General features: G+C 37.4%; 2 protein-coding genes across 2 annotated transcripts in view; one reads left to right on the forward strand and one right to left on the reverse strand.

Moving 5' to 3' along the window:
- Positions 1-17,223, forward strand: part of LOC144977500 (uncharacterized) — a gene marked incomplete in the record, with an annotated part of 313,588 nt that overhangs the window by 164,028 nt on the left and 132,337 nt on the right.
- LOC144976129 (uncharacterized) overlaps positions 1-17,223 on the reverse strand; it is a 54,894-nt gene that overhangs the window by 35,837 nt on the left and 1,834 nt on the right. Inside the window, exons 3-5 of the mRNA XM_078920309.1 lie at positions 16,777-16,838; positions 15,743-15,959; positions 13,670-13,834 (exon numbers count right to left, since the gene is read on the reverse strand). Of these exons, the coding sequence (XP_078776435.1) occupies positions 13,670-13,834; positions 15,743-15,959; positions 16,777-16,838 (444 nt within the window). The remainder of the gene's footprint in view (positions 1-13,669; positions 13,835-15,742; positions 15,960-16,776; positions 16,839-17,223) is intronic.

The raw sequence follows: 17,223 nt of genomic DNA on the forward strand, positions 1-17,223 counted from the left end.
CTTAATTGTGAGCATGTGACCCATCGCCTCGAAACGTTATGTCGGGGCAAAACCAGATACTGAGAATTTTTGTTTTAAAACTTATAAATTATAGCAATATCTACTCAAAGTGCTCAAAGCGCTTTACAAGGGGTCCCAAGCCAACAGCATTAACTCGAAATATGCAGGACGAGACATAACACCTGAGTACAGTGAGGTAATTTGAATAAAGAGACTTTTCCAGGGACTCAACTATGCTTCTCTCCTACACTCTCTCGCCTCCTCCCCCACACGCACACAAACACAAACACACTCACACACACTCATACAAACACTCACACACACTCATACAAACACTCACACACACACGACCATTCACACACACACACAAACACTCACACACACGGAAACACTCTCACACACACACACTCCCACACACACACACTCACACCTACACACACAGTCATACAAACACTCACACACAAGCACAGACACAAACACTCTCACACACACTCTCACACACACTCATACAAACACTCACACACAATCACGCACACACACACAAACACACTCTCACGCACAAACACACTCACTCACACACATACATTCACACACACAAAGTTTCACACATACACACACTCACTCACACATAGGCACGTATTCAATCTATTCAAAATACACAGGACACAGCCTTTCCATTAAACCCGTCCATCAATGTTTATAATGTATATATATATAATATAATAATATAGATGATGATAGTATAGATAGTATGCGCTTGGCTAAGAAGCTCACAACATTGCCATCCGGAAGTATAACGAACCAACACACAAAACCGTATGTATCTATGAACGTTTATAGTCGGGTTAATACAGTTCAGTGAGCATTAATTCATAAACGCGGATGGCAAAAAACAATAACAAAGACCTGAGTGACGTCATCTTCGAATTTTATATACCAAGACCAGAACCCAAACTCTCCAGTTGCTTTACATCAACTTGTAAAGCGCTTTGAGCACATTTAGTGGATATTGCTCTATATAAAAGCTCAATTTATTTTAATTTAATTTATTATCAGTATGACCATCCTCACCTTCCTCACTAGTAGATATGTGACCCAGCGTGTCAAAACGGTATTATGTATGGATCTACCAGATGCTAGAAAGTCAAATTAAAATTTAACTGGTCAAAAATTTGAATGATTTCTATTCAGCACACTAAACTATGATATTCATTCTTCTTTGTAAAGCATAACAAACTCAACGCAAGTTAAATATTTCTGTATATAAATTCAATTTTCAGCATCTTGTGCGGCTATGTGGTCTAGTGGTATGACACTCGCTTTTGGATCGGAATGTCCTGGGTTCGAGCCTCAACTGCTCACATTCTCTCACAGTACTCAGGTGTAAAATGAGTACCTGGCCGTTAACAGCGTTGAATTGTCCGAAAAAATTGTAATATCGCCTAACAGGCGTCATGTCCAGTCCGCCATGTTAAATGTTGCTGTTGGCCAGGGACCATTTGATTTTTTTGTACACTTGAGTACGGTGAGGGAATGTGAGTAAAGAGCCTTTTCCAAGGACTCAACTGTGCTATGCGCCGAGCGAGTTTCTAACCCAGGACCCTCCGATCCGAAAGCTAGAGTCATACCACTAGAACACATATTAATATAGCCGCACATGAACGGCCATGGAATTTATTCCTAAAACAAACAAATATCGTAAGAGGACAAGATTGCTCTTCAAGTGAACTAAATTAATTTCCCGAGTTTCATTTGAACAGAGCCATATAATACATGACCTGTCTGGCAACACAAGTAGAAATTGTTTTATTATATTTGTAAATTGTGACTCTTCTCCTCAAAACGGTATTAAGTCGGGTTGGTTAAGATGTTGAAACTGGAATTTATAGCCAGAAATGTCTGACTTGTGTAGAGTTTATATGATTTATTGAGGAGAATAACAACCATATTTTAATGTGCTAATGCCAACAATTTATAATTTTGACCAGTTTAACATTTACTTCGGCTTTAAAGCATTTGGTACGTTCCGACATAATACCGTTTTGAGACGATGGGTCACAATAGAGCTTTTATATAACGTAATATCCACTAAACGTGCTCAAAGCGCTTTACACGAGGTCCCTGGCTAACAGCAACACTTAACATTTATTTAGGACGGGACATGACGCCTGTTAGGCGATAATACCATTTCATTTTTGTTTTCGAACAGAGACAACGCTGTTAACGGCCAGGTACTCATTTTACACCTGAATACGGTGAGAGAATGTGAATAAAGAGCCTTTTCCAAGGACTCAACTATGCTATGCGCCGATCGAGGCTCGAACCCAAGACCTTCCGATCCGAAAGCTAGAGTCATACCACTAGAACACATAATTAATATAGCCGCACATAAACTCCCATGTAATTTATTCCTAAAACAAACAAATAGTGCAAGAAGACAAGACTGCTCTTCAAGTGAACTAAATTAATTTCCCGAGTTTCATTTGAAAAGAGCCATATAATACATGACCGCATGGCAACACAAGTAGAAATTGTTTTATTATATTATTTGTAAATTGAGCTTTTATATAACGTAATATCCACAAAACGTGCTCAAAGCGCTTTGCACGAGGTCCCTGGCTAACAGCAACACTTAACATTTATTTAGGACGGGACATGACGCCTGTTAGGCGATTATACCATTTTTTTTCGAACAGAGACAACGCTGTTAACGGCCAGGTACTCATTTTACATCTGACTACGGTGAGAGAATGTGAATAAAGAGACTTTTCCAAGGACTCAACTATGCTATGCTATGCGCTGAGCGAGGCTCGAACCCAGGACCTTCCGATCCGAAAGCAGAGTCATACCACTAGAACACATATTAATATAGCCGCACATGAACGGCCATGGAATCTATTCCTAAAACAAACAAATATTGCAAGAATACACAATACTGCTCTTCAAGTGAACTAAATTATTAATTCCCCGCCTAATCATAGTTTTATTTGAAAAGAGCCAGATTATACATGACCAGTCTGGCAACACGATTAGACATTTAAAAAAAACAGTAAGCTTTTATATAGAGCAATATCCAATAAACGTGCTCAAAGCAATTTACAAGGGATCCCTGGCTAGATTATACATGACCAGTCTGGCAACAAAATTAGAAAAAGAGCCAAATTAATAATTACATTTTTTAAAAAACAAAATGGATCCAGATAATTCACGTGAAAACAAGTTATTTTCTGCTAATAAAGACGGCGACGATAATAATGATTATGTCCCAATTCCTAATCATCATTTGGTAATAACAATAATTTCCTAATGATGATATTATGATGTATTAATAATGCTGTAATACTCTGAAAAAACAGGTATTATAAAATTGTGGCCATAAAACTTGTCTTTCGAAACTCAATTTATTGAAATGACCCACATCTTAGCAAAAAAAAAAAATATATATATATATATATAAAAAATTTAAAATTAAGCCTGGGACTTCACAAGTTCCAAGTTTGAGAGTTTATTTATTTTTTTTTTTTTATTTCCAAGATGAGGGATCTATATAATTTGAGGGATGAGTTTTCTGGCCAAACTTTTAAATACGTGTTTTTGTGGGGTTTTTTGTATAGAGTACGGGAGGGAGATTGTGACTGTTGCCGTGTTCTCTCAGCAGGACCCAAAATGGCAGAGCAGGAAAGCCGTTCATTTGGATGTTTGGTCATACGGTCTTCAGCAGCTGTTGATGATGCGATGCCTGGTGGCCTATGCCTGCCTGGTCCATTAGCACCATTAACAACCATGTGGCACCGACACTGGCCATTAGCGGCTAAGATCGTTGTGTGTTCTCGTGTGTGTCTGTGTGTGTGTGTGTTTATATGTGTGTACTTGGTTTTGTATGGGTGGTGTGTATGTGTGTCAGAGAGAGGGAGAGAGAGAGAGAGAGAAGGAGAGGGAGAGATAGGGAGAGCTAGGGGAGGGGAGAATGATAGAGATAGATAGATATATCAATAGATAAGGAGAGAGAGAGAGAGAGAGAGAGAGAGAAGAGAGAGAGAGAAGAGAAGAGAGAGAGAAGAGAAGAGAGAGAGATAGATAGATAGAGAGAGAGAGAGAGAGAGAGAGAGAGAGAGAGAGAGAGAGCTGGGTGGAAGAAAGGAGAAGGTTAGAGATTTTATACAGAACTATATCAATAAGTAAGTAAGTAGTGAGCTTCGCAGTCCGAATGACGCTTGCTGAGAATTGTGCGATTCAGTCATGGTCGATAAGTGTAGCTGCTCTCTCCATCCATGTTGTTAATTGTTTCCATTGGTCACGGTCCTGGGCCAGAGATTTGAGGCTGTCAAGATCTTGTTGTGAATTTAGTATGGAGGGCACTGCAATATTTCTTAGCTTTTTGGCCTCATCTGAATCCAGAAATTTCTGATATGTAGAGAGGTCCTGGTTCAGGGTAGTTACTATTGATGTTGGAGGTCTCCCTCCTTATTTATTGCCATGAAGGAAATATTCTGCCATTGCAGTTTGGGCTGGGATGTTATCTTCTCGACGTAAGATGTGACCAAATAGCCTCCATCGCTGTTGTTTTATTATTGTACTCAGGCGTTGGACCCTGTTTTTTCATAGACATCAGTATTTGTAATTGTCTCTGGCCAATAGATTCCGATTACGCGACGTAATTGTTTGCGGTGGTATGAATGGAGACTTTCTGTTCTTTTTTGTGAGGCCCCAGGTTCCACAATTATATGTCAATATCGGAATAATCAGTGCCTCGTAAATCTGTATTCGTTTATTCTCACTGATTATGTTATTTCTATTCCATACATTTTGGAGTTGGTTGAATGCATTGGTGGCCAGCTGCTTTCTTTTCTGAATATCAATAATATCATATCATATTAATTTGAATTGTTTATACGTTGTAAGTATCATCTTCCAAATGGTCCATTGTGTATGTACCCTATCAATTGTTATAGCTGCCAGCATCTAGCTTAGATCACTATTGACATATTTTAAAGTTAACAAAAGAAAGACCGGAAGTAGTGGTCTCTCATTACAATAGTATAGGGAATGAGATCAGCGAAAGAGTAGCGTCCCTTGATTGGACGTCACCCATAGTCTGTGACGTCACCGGCGGAAAAGTTATTAGAGAGAGAGAACGTCATGTTGGTTGTGCGCATGCGTCTCTCGTCCTCGCTTCCGGTGAAAGCGGTTTGAGACATTTCAAGACGTTCTCTCTGTCAGGTGACGTCCAATCAAGGTACGCTACTCTTCCGCTAATCTCATCAGGAGGCTGCAGCAGCTTCTAATGGTCTCACTCTGCAATCATTTGATTGGCGTTCTCCGTTCTATCCAGGCGATATCAGCGGCTTCTAATGATCTCACTCTACTATAATATGATTGGCGTTCTCCGTTCTATCCAGGCGATATCAGCGGCTTCTAATGATCTCACTCTACTATAATATGTTACAGTGAATGACAAACTCAGTCGGATGGTGAAAAGTTTTGAAATGAGATATTGCCAAGTTTAGTTGGAAGGTCAATTTTTAAAATAAAAAATGAGTTCTTGTCATAAATGATTAATTCAACCCTTTTTGTACATCTTCGGGTGACATCACAGCTTTATTTCACTTCAAAATATTTTTTTTTTACAGCTAATCAAGATGAAAAAGTATGAAATTTGAGAAAAGTTGCTGGATACCTTTCCCATACAACTGACCATAACTTCATGAAAAATCGCCCGATTAAAGATTAAAATGCTCCGGGGAGCATATTCTGTCAGGAAATGCAAATTCAAAATTTTCACCTTCCGACTGATTATGTCATGCACTGACACATATTATTATTGGCGTTCTCCGTTCTATCCAGGCGACAGCAGCAGCTTCTTATGACGTTACACTTCTAATGTTATGTGATGATCTATCAAAGCCACGAATTCCTCGCCGTGTAAGTTCGCGAACCTGCCCGGAGGCTTCGTCACAACGCAACGCTCCACTAATGAATCACCGCCTTGACCTTAGTGGGGGTTGTTTTGAGGCATATCATAGTGATAGTGCCGTACTCTGGAAAAAACCCACATTTTCGTCCTTCAAATATCGATCGATTTAAAATGACCATCGTCTTGGCAAAAATAAAAAACAACAAAAAACAAAACAAACTCAACTCCCAAACCTGGGACTTCGCGAATTCCCAGGTTTGAAAGTTTTTTTTTGTTTTTTTTTTTTGGTCCAAGATGAGGGTCAATTAAATCGATCGATATTTGAAGGACGAGTTTTCTGGCTAAATTTTAAAATATGGATTTTTGCAGAGTACGGCAGCATAGGGTAAAGGTGTATTTCCGGTTGACCGTAACTAGACCAGCCCGGATGTCGAGCCGATACCCGGATGCCTCTTACGACTACACAGATAATATGCGACTGAATGACGATCCAACCGTAGCCATCGTAAACTGACACTGGCACTGACCAAAAAATGACGCCAAAATGCCAGTCTTTGGCCACAAAAGAAAACAAATCGTGAGTTGTATTGAATAGTTCAACCAATGAAATAACTTGTTTCCTTGAGCACTACTAAAGACAATTCACTAGACGGTGCAAAAACCTAAAAATTACGTCAAAACTGCCAGTCCTAAAAGGGTTCTAGTGTCAGGCTATAGATAGTTCGAAGATGACGTCACTCAGGTCTTTGTTATTGTTTTTTTGCCATCCGCGTTTATGAGTAATGCTCACTGAACTGTTTTGACCCGACTATAAATGTTTATGGATACACACAGTTTTGTGTGTTGGTCATGGTCCGTTAGACTTCCGGATGGCAATGTTATGAGCTTCTTATCAAAGCGCATACTATCTATATATGTTAACGATGGCTACGATCCATCCCGACCATCCCGGGTCCCACACTACTATAATATATTATTATCCAGGCGGCGAATTCGTCGCCGCATTCGTGAACAGTGGCAAAACCGCTCGGTAGCCTGGTCACAATACAACCATAATGATCTGCTTTTTCTTTTTTTTTTTCCCCCTTTGGCTGGGACCTCTTGTAGAGAGCTTTGAGCACATTAAGTGGATATTTCGTTGGTTTTTTTTTTCTTTTTTAAAGTTCAGAACTCAAACCACAGGATCTACAGGTGAAGGTATGTGGTTAGTGGTAGGACACCCGCCTTCGGATCGGAAGATCCAGGGTTCGAGGCCCGCCCCGTGCGGCGCATAGTTTAGTTTTTGGATAAGGCTCTTTACCCACATAATTTCACCGTACTCAGGTGTAAAATGAGTACCCGCCGTTAATGGCTTTGTCTCCTAACAGGCGTCATGTCTCGTCCTACATGCTTAAGTGTTGGTGTTGGCTAGGGACCCCTCTCCATACCACAGGCTTATGTGCCTATTCCCCGTGTATCTAATAATTTTTTTTTTTAATTCCTTCAATCACCCCATAGGGGAAATTTGTCTCTAGGAGCCATTCCAAGTCCAGGGAAGACTGGAATAACGCAGGCGTCAGTCGCAGAAAAAGCGCCGCAAATTGAGCTAGGGCGAGCTGACTTGCTCAAGGCCACACAACGCAGCGGCGGATGATCGAACTCGGTACATGTCGGGTACGAAGCAAAGACCGTACCGCTGAGCCACGCTGTCCCTATGTAAGCTCTGTCATCATCCCGCCTAACTCTAAGGTGCCTATAATCGTTTCTATATATATATATATATATATATATATATATATATATATATATATATATATATATATATAAGTATCAATCCACTATTAAGGTGACCACTGTGAAATGCACCAATTGGAGGACCAAGCATATGTCTTGTTCAAATTGATTAAACTGTTCAATCTTTGTTCAAATGAGTATAGTTTGATTCCCTACAATGATTTATGAACACAATTCTGATGCTTGATGATCACAATGGTATATAGAAAATTACTCGGTCCCCCTAATGTTTTACTAAGTGTTTCTGTAGCTTTAAGGAGACATTTGGTAAAAACATGTTTTTAGGGAGACCACATTAAAAAACCCTTTTAGGGAGCCCAGTATATGTTTATATATGTGTATACCTAAGAGTGCATTTTCAAGTGAGCTACCACCAAATTGTCTAAAATAAAGTAAGTCCTTAAGATTAAGAGCTTCATGGCCATAGTGTCGAAGCTTATCCCAGTGTGCGTAGAGTGAAGTGGCCGAGCAACGCATTTACTAACTCCTGGGAAGGTCCATCCCTCAGAAGGGGCGCTCAGGGAAATAACCTGGGACTCAAACACGGCAAAAAATATTCCCAGTTGCTCCGTGCGCCATTGTTTTTGCAGTCCCCGACCCCTTTAGAAACCTGACGACCCAGGTTAAGATCAGAGATAGAAGGGACCAGGCAGAGGAGTTTATTTGTTGTTGTTGTATACCACTGAATGGACTTGGTTTGTTTTGTTTTGTTTGTAAGGGTTTTACGGCGCTTGCAACACATTAAGGTCATATCAGCGCCAGTAAAAAGGAAGAAAATGGGATAGTAAAAAGTTCTGGAACTACAATTAGAGCACCCAAGAAAAAGTAAGGCAAAGGGGATTTGTTTCAAATAGGAAACAGTAGATTCCAAGAGCCCACTATCAAAGTACTTAGTTTGAGATCACCTAAACGTCTCATTCAGACACAAGCACAGGTCCCAACAAAGAGGGATACACTCAAATGTTTACAAAGCATAAATAATATGTAAACAAAACAATAAAGAGCATAACAGACAGATGATTTACAAGGGAAAAATATAATCTCCCAAAACTCGAACTATACATTTGACTGTTTCCCTCCCAGCCAGGTCCTGGACAAAACCAAGTAATCCCATCCCATCCCGAGACAAAGACAGAAAACAAGTTGGAAAACAGACATAGGGGGATAGAAGACGCAACGAGTACGTCCCTGCCCATTATGGGAAGTCGGGAACCCCACCCAGTGAGTGAATGGAGTTGGATGGATAGGACAGCAGATCTGATGGACACAATGAACGGCTTCAATCAACATCTCATTCACTTTAACTTGCACAATGCTTGCTTTGGTTTCGTGGTAGACAGTTCGTCTGACGCCCGAGTTGCCAGGGTTCGAATCCATATTTGTGGCGATGCAGAGTCATTGTAAAAGTCTCATTTACAGTCTCACTTGTGTTAATTGGAGTACGTTACTGAATTGTAACAACGTTGTTCGTGTCCATATAAATCTACTACCAGCTGCACGTTGAGCTCATTGTGGGTTTTATGATACATCAAGCTCGTGTAAAATTACATTTACATTTGACCGAAAAATGATACATAACGATAGAAGTCTACAAATCATATTGCAGGTTTATTTCAGTTCCAAAAGCCATCACAAACATTCATCCACTGTATCACATAAGTCTTTGGTCACCAAATAAAAGCATGAAGTTTGCTATGTGTACAGTGCAACATAAAAGGATAGAAACAGTTTTACTGATAAAACCCTCAAATGATAACAAACCAATATGTTGTTGCTGGTAAGTTGCTTAATTGCATTTGTTAAAAAGCATAAACTGTGAAGCAAAAGTGTTGAAAATCGTTTGAATAAAGTTTAATGCAAAAAAAATAATTCTTAAGCACTTTATGCCGTTCTAAGCTGTCGTTGCTGCATTTTTTTTCATTATTAATTATTATTATTCTGATTAAGGATGAGGGGATAAAGAAAGAATGAAATTAAATGCACAGAGGTGTCATTTCTTGACAGTCACCTCTAAAGATTGCAACTCTTAAAACTATCATAAAAAGAATAGTGAAATTTTACATTAGGTATCTAGAAAATGCTGAACATAAAGCTACATTGGCCAATTAAGTTAGGGTTAGTAGAAAGACTTTTTATTCTGCCATATCTGATTCTTTCAGATAGTTCTACATAGCTGCCAACTTTTCAAAAATAAAATAAGGAACGCTCATTTTGCCCGGGATGAGGGGCGATGTGTGCCGAAGCCCCCCCCCCCCCCCCCCTTCATCGAATCGCAACATATAAAAGTCAGCCTTTTTAATTACTATTACTAACACTAACAAGTTTGAGATGACAGAGGCTAGTCCAAATGTTGCTCAATTATCGGGTTTAGTACCAGCACATTTGAATCGTTAAAATGACACTTTCCACAATGATTGTTGTTTTGTTTTTAAGGGTTTTACGGCGCTTGCAACACATTTAGGTTATATCAGCGCCAGTAAAAAGGAAGAAAATTGGATAGTAAAAAGTTCTAGAATTACAGTTGAAGCATCCAAGAGAAAGTAAGACATAGGGGAACTGGGAACAAATAGGGATCAGATGTAGATTCCAAGAGCGTATCACCAATGTACTAAGTTTGAGATCACCTATAAGTCTTATCCGGACACAAGAACAAAATCCAACAAAGAGGAACACACTCAAATGCTTACATTATACATTAAAAAATAACAAATATAGTAATAATACATAACAGAGAGATGATTTACAAGGAAAAAAATATCATCTCCCAAAACAATAAATATGCATTTGACTGCTTCCCTCCCAGCTAGGACTCCGGCGAGGGCCAGGAAAAAAACAAGTAATCTCATTCCAAGACAAAGACTGAAAGCATGTTGGAAAACAGATATAAGGGGATAGAAGACACAGTGTGTACCTCCCTGCCCGCTATGGGAGCTTTCCACAATGAGATCAAAATTCAGAACGGACAATATAAAGAAAGAATTCAACTGCCTCAACTTTGATAAGGACCAATACACAAGAAGCACGATTGTAAAATAAATGAAATAACTTAAGATGGTTAGAAATGCATAACTACCAACCTGGTACATCACTTGAGAGGGCGTTTTGGGGTAAAAATTAGGTGAGTTCAGATAAAAAGTAGACGATTGCATATATGTTTTCTTTCATGCAACATAATGGTCTTTAAGTAGTATACTATAATAGTAGTTATAGTAAAATGCACCTCTAAATATTAGAGAATTCCTACTTCTTTACTTTGACAAGATAAACACACCTAAAAATGGAGTATACTTATTTTTCTTGAACCTAAACCGTTACAAAAGCTTGCTTGAAAAAAAAAAAATTAAAATCAGATGAAGATGTTTTTAAAGGGATTAAATTTATATATTTCATAAATTAATAAAGGGAAATAATCATTGTCATCTTTAATCAATATAAGCAATTGATTTTCTTATTGAATACCTTCCAATCAAAAAGGTGGATTTAATTTTATTCTTAATTAAAATAATATTTGTAACAAATAGTGAAAGTATCAATACTGTCTTAGAATATTCAAAGTATATCGAGGCTAACATCCATATCCTATGCAAATCTCCAATACATTATGAAAGGTTTGAGTAAAATACAGGCGTCATATAAACGAATGGAACTTTTTTAATTGTTGAAAATCATTTATGTTAGAGGCATAATTCAAATTAAAGAGCTACACAAATGGAGATTATGCTCTCACTGGACACCAATAATAATGATAATAATAATAACAACAATAGTAGTAGTAGTAATAGTAATAATAATGGATCAATAATAATAATTCATTAGGCTCACATGGCTTTTTTACCACAAATTAGTCAAAAATTACAAAATACGGATTTTGAACTAAAAATAAGCACTTACGGACTCAGGAAGTCAAATACGGAACAAATCCGTTTTTAACAGAACGGTTGGCAGCTATGGTTCTACAAAGCATTTGTCTCTCAAGCTGAGCAAATGAATGTTCATATAATATAAAAAAGGATATTGCAATGATGAACAGATTGTACTATATAAAGATAAAACGTTTTTGTAAACCCCCAAAATATGTCAATAACACTATACAATACAATGAATGTAATACAAATCAAATTCATGATTGTCATTACACCGATTGAAACGCTCTTTCCCTTCTATATTTATTTCTTTCATTAAAAATCTTTGTCTTCACCAAACTAATTAGTGTACCTTCAGGGATTCCTTTTTGTGAAAATACCCTGTGGTGTTTTAAGAACAGAATAATTTCAGACTTTCTAGGTAATGATCCCCTTGAACCATGTGCTGAAACATCTTCGACAAAGTTTTTAAAATATGACTTGACTCTATCTGTATCCTCATCTGACCATGACATGTATCTCCGATTTTTGCTTGAATTCCTCTTGGGTTCAGTTTGTTTTGAAGAACACGTAAGCTGATTTGGCACTCCTGCTTCACCATCAAATATTTCTTCTTGATTTGCAGCTGTTACTATGGATGTTCCAAAATTTGCATTTGAGTCTCTATTCACTACAGAGTCATTTGTTTCAATGTTACAATTTCCTTCCCCAGTGACCGATGCTGAGTTATCAATTTGACCCAAAAAATGACCAACTTCTGTTATTTCTCGTATTGCAAGTGGACACTGATAAATGTTTTGATTGATTGATTCACTGTGTCCCATATGTCGATAGAAGACATCTCTCTCGTGTTGTGGGACATCAAGTAAGGCAAATAATGTCGAAGCTCGGTGCCTGAATTTATCAGCTATTAACAACTGGGGTTTCTCTAAATCCTTTACTAAGGAAGTGACATATTTGATGGCAATGTAACCACTTACATGATCTTTGGATATTCCTGTATTTGGAAAAAGAAATGGGTTGTCTGAAATATCAACAGCTTTACGCTCCTGTGCAAGTTTCCTTAAAGGCTGAATTGTGTCATTGGGTATCAACACAGGGACCAACATCTTGCTTCCCTTTCCAGACTGATAGGCCAGCTTATACTTCTCAAGTAACGCTTTTTCCAGAGGATCAGTGACATGTTGTACAAGCTGGGGATCAACCCATACACCTGAATCTGCATCATTCCAGTCTTTTAACAACATCCTTGCGGGTTCTCCGCCTCTCCTCGCATTAAACATTGTAAGCCTAGCTACGATGACATTGCGAAGCCTAACAAACATATGTGAATCAAATAATTGATAATCATCCTCACAAATACGGACCATCTCTTCAGTAATAAATTGCCGTAGCTTCTTTATATCATTCTCTAATGGCATCTCTTTGGGTTTTCTCAAATTTGTTCTCTTTGCTTCACATTGAACTCTGGCTGTAAAAAAAATACTATCCCAATTATAATCCAGGACAGCTTTGAACAAATCTATCTCTGCGGATTCTTCCATTTTGTTTTGCATTATATATTCCCCTTTTAAGAAATTAATTAACTTTTTCAATATAAATCCAATTGAAAGCTTCAAGCCTGCTTTCAATGTCCCATCCTCTTTCAAAGTCATTTCAGAAATGGTTTGCGATATTTCATTAAAGTTACAACGCTTCACCACGTCCTCTCCAGAGAAAGAAGGTTGATTCGTTCTCTTCCTAGTTTTTAAAATCAAATTTCCTAAGATGCGTAAATCACTCATTATAACTTTTCTCTCCTTCTTTGAACTTTTACTCCACAATTTTGTTCCTAACAATACTATAGCTTTGTCTGATCGACACAAATTTCCCACTTCATCATTCCGAAATTTGTCAAGAATATTCTCCTTTATTTCTTTACTTGCATTGGGAGCCACGGGATAAAATTTTACAACCCCAGTACACAGAGCATGCTCAGTACTACATTTCTTTTTGTGTTCATAAACCCTTCGTCCAGAGTAAAACCCCTTACAGCCAGCACACATAACAACTTCATGTGACCCTTGTGCTCTCTCACGCATAACTATTGAATTGTTTCTAGTGTTTGAATAAAAAATGCCCTTTTTCTTGAGATAATCCATTGTTCTATCCCTTTCCTTTACAGGCTGTTTCATGGCCTCTGTAACTTCTGTCTCATCTTTGTGTTTCCTCATCAAATGCCTTGAGAGTTTTGTTTGCAACTCTCCACAGTATGGACAGGGTCTCCTTGGCTTTTTGTATTTCTCTGGAAAAAAAAAGAAGAAAATAAAGCACATCATGCTATGAACTATGAAAATAAATCAATAGACAGATCATATGCACATCAGCTACATGACAGCGATAGAGAGGAATAGCATTCCAAATATTTAAGGCCTGGACAAGTAACTGTCATAATTCCTTCTTGTTATATACTTTTCTACCATCTATTCCTTTGGAAGAGGTATGTTAGATTTGTGGAGACCTCTGCCACATAACAAATCCAGTGAAAAGACGCCATATTTTTGTTTTGAAATAGAAATAAATAGATCAATCCACCCACTTCACTGGGTTCAGGGTTCCCTCTTCATTATAATCAAAATATGAACATAAATCGGAATAGTAACACATTGAAGTCTCATCTGAATACATAGATTGTCCTTTGTTGTTTCAGCGAAAAATCAGACAGAATGTCAAAAGAATTTTAGGTTTTTCCCCAACCACCCCTTGGAGGTATCAGTATCAGCGGAATGGTAAGCGTCATGTTTTTTACGTTGAGCAACAAAATTTACTCCAAATGCTTCACTCGACCCAGGCGGAAAAGCAATCAAGAATAGACCCAAGTCCTATCCAAAGACTAACATTTCATTTAAGTTTATTGTAGGCCCTTGGCCAATCGACAAAATTCAATTCACATAAATTATTTACAACAATCAGAAATTAATTATATCAATAATAGTAATAGAATGCAATGAAGGCAATATCATAATAATAATAATAATAATAATAATAATAATAATAATAATAATAATAATAATAATAAAAATAATAATAACAGTAGCGGCTATAAGTAACAATTAATATAGTAACAAAAGTAATAATAGACTATAGTTCATAGTCATAACAATGACTTTCTTTGTCATTGAGGGAGTGAGAAAACATCACCGGCTGGCAGAACAAACAGCCGACATCAATCAAACGTCCTCCAGACCGGTTGAGCATCGGCTTCATTAATTCCTTAAAGACTTCCCCCCAACTGCCTGAACGATGCTGATGCCCAGACAACTTAATCCTGATTTATATTTTGTGGGAATGAAATATGACATGTATATGCCGGAAATATTTCAATAACAAACACACTGTTCAGATAGAAAATATTTGAGTCTTGCCTTTGTTAATTGATACAGGTAAGTTAGGAAAATAAATGCTAGTAAAAACGATCAGCAAGTTCGTGAACACTGCTTCTCAACTCGAACATATGTTTTCATCAAATCTACACACATCATGTTGTGAGCTGAATTTTAATGATCTCAGTTGTCATTGAAAGGAAACCCAAGAATTTTAGAATAAAGAAAAATATTGAACCTGGAAGTCAAAAGGGTTTGTAGCACAGCAGGCATTATCAAAGTATAATTTTAGTACCGACAAATTAAAAAGAAAATGTGCTTTTCTTTAAATGCTCCCAATCATCATATACTGTTTAGGTTGCAAGATTAATAAAAATGTTATCTACTCTGATTCTCGTTAAGTTTCCAGCTGGTCTGTGAAAAAAAAGCCTTAAGCATCATAGAAATACAAAGAAACAGTTTTAATATATAGATGGGTTGTAACAAAAAAACCATTTTAACACTTACAATACAAGCAATTTAAGTCTATTACAGACAAAAAAAAAACCCCAATAAAATAAACATGAACATTTTTATGGCTGGTTTCACTGATATCACTCACACATTGGGGTTTCAGATTCTAAGATGTCCACCCTATCAAATTTGGATTTGTGCTTGTTATGTAAATGGTAGCGTATTTTGCGACGCAGCACTGCCAAAACAGAAAAAAAATGCAATAACACAAATGCAGCACCATGGAGGGGGTGGAAGTTTTCTTTTAAAAGGAATGGGTAAATTAAAATTGATCCCACAAATATCAAAGGAGAAGAATGACAAAAAAAATGACTCACCATTGCACGTAACACGTTGGTTTGCAAGTGTATAGCATTCGGGTTGAACCTGGGTCCCAGACTGGCAACGAGGTTCAGTCTGTGATAGTTGTGGATGAGGCTCTGACTGAGTTGGGGAATGAGCACTAGGTTCCAAAGACAATGATGTACTCAGCATTGGGTACCTCACAGAGTACGTAGAGGAATCAGACTCGGAGTCAGCAACAAAATCGGGACCCTGTATATTTTGTGGAAAAGATGACAGATCAATCAATTTATTCATGTTGACAATAAACATGAAGAGCCATTGTTTAATAATCCAACTAAACAATTAGCTGGTTAATAATGCAAGTATAATAAAAAAGAGTTGAGAAAGGCAGACATATTGTCTAAGTATTTAATATGTTCAACTGTGCTTGGATAAATATAGATACACCAACCAGGGTTTCAGTAAACCGTTTTTAACCAACTCTTTAAATCCTACACCAGGACCAACAACTACAAAACAATTTTTTATATCACTACGATTCTGGACATATAAACGGTTGTCATTGCAACAATATGAACTTCCTAACCTTGCAACTGCAATATAGTTAACAAAAAAAGTTGATAAACATTACGATGCAAGAGAATTTGGACAAAATGCGAGATCAAAAGTATAATCCCAACAGAAGCTATTTTAATTTTTCCTGGAAACGCATCATTTTCACATTTTGTCAAATAAAAAAACAAACGACTTCAAATGTGAATGGCTCATCAATGAATATCACTTCAAAATATAACGAGGAAGGTTTAAAATAGTGTTATTGTTGGCGAAGTCCACTGCAAAGAAAAATTTTTAACAACAAAAAACTAGGAGATCTCACTGGTGTAAAACAGTGTTGTCCTTGTCCTGAAATATTGTATTGCGCCTAACAGACTGCAGGTCTCATCTTTTGTGGCAAATGTGTTTTGTCCACCACAAAATATGTTGATGTGAAGCATTTTGAGCATGGTGCCAACTGTGGATAAACGCTATACAAATGTTATGATTTTATTTTAATGTACATACTTACCACAAATGAATCATGTGATATGGAACTTTGTTCTGCATCACTTTCAGGCTCTGAGTTGGAGTCTATATAGAAAATAAAAACAACAAAAAAAAAGCTGAAGACTATCATGTGCAAGTTTTTCTCTAAACTCTTAAACAAAAAATCATGCCATCTTGTGCTGTAAAAGGATTTTTTAAAAATTATTTACCTTATGACTATTGTCCTTTGGAAAAAAAAAGAAAATTAAGTCCGAAACCTTCTGGCTATTTTCTTTTAAATTTCAAGAACGTCAGAGTTGGCAAGGGAGGACGGAAATATAATTCCAGAAACCAATCTGTCTATAATCATATCCATATGATAGTTTTTCGTTCAAGATTCAGGTACAGTCCACTTAGGATAATCGCAATACCTTGGGATCATCGAAAATGTTGGGATTAACCGAAATTCAGTTTCCTGTCCACTATTTCA

This window comes from Berghia stephanieae, chromosome 7 (genome assembly GCF_034508935.2).
Source record: "Berghia stephanieae isolate SIO BIC M18660-M18661 chromosome 7, UCSD_Bste_1.3, whole genome shotgun sequence".
Lineage (NCBI taxonomy): Eukaryota > Metazoa > Mollusca > Gastropoda > Nudibranchia > Aeolidiidae > Berghia > Berghia stephanieae.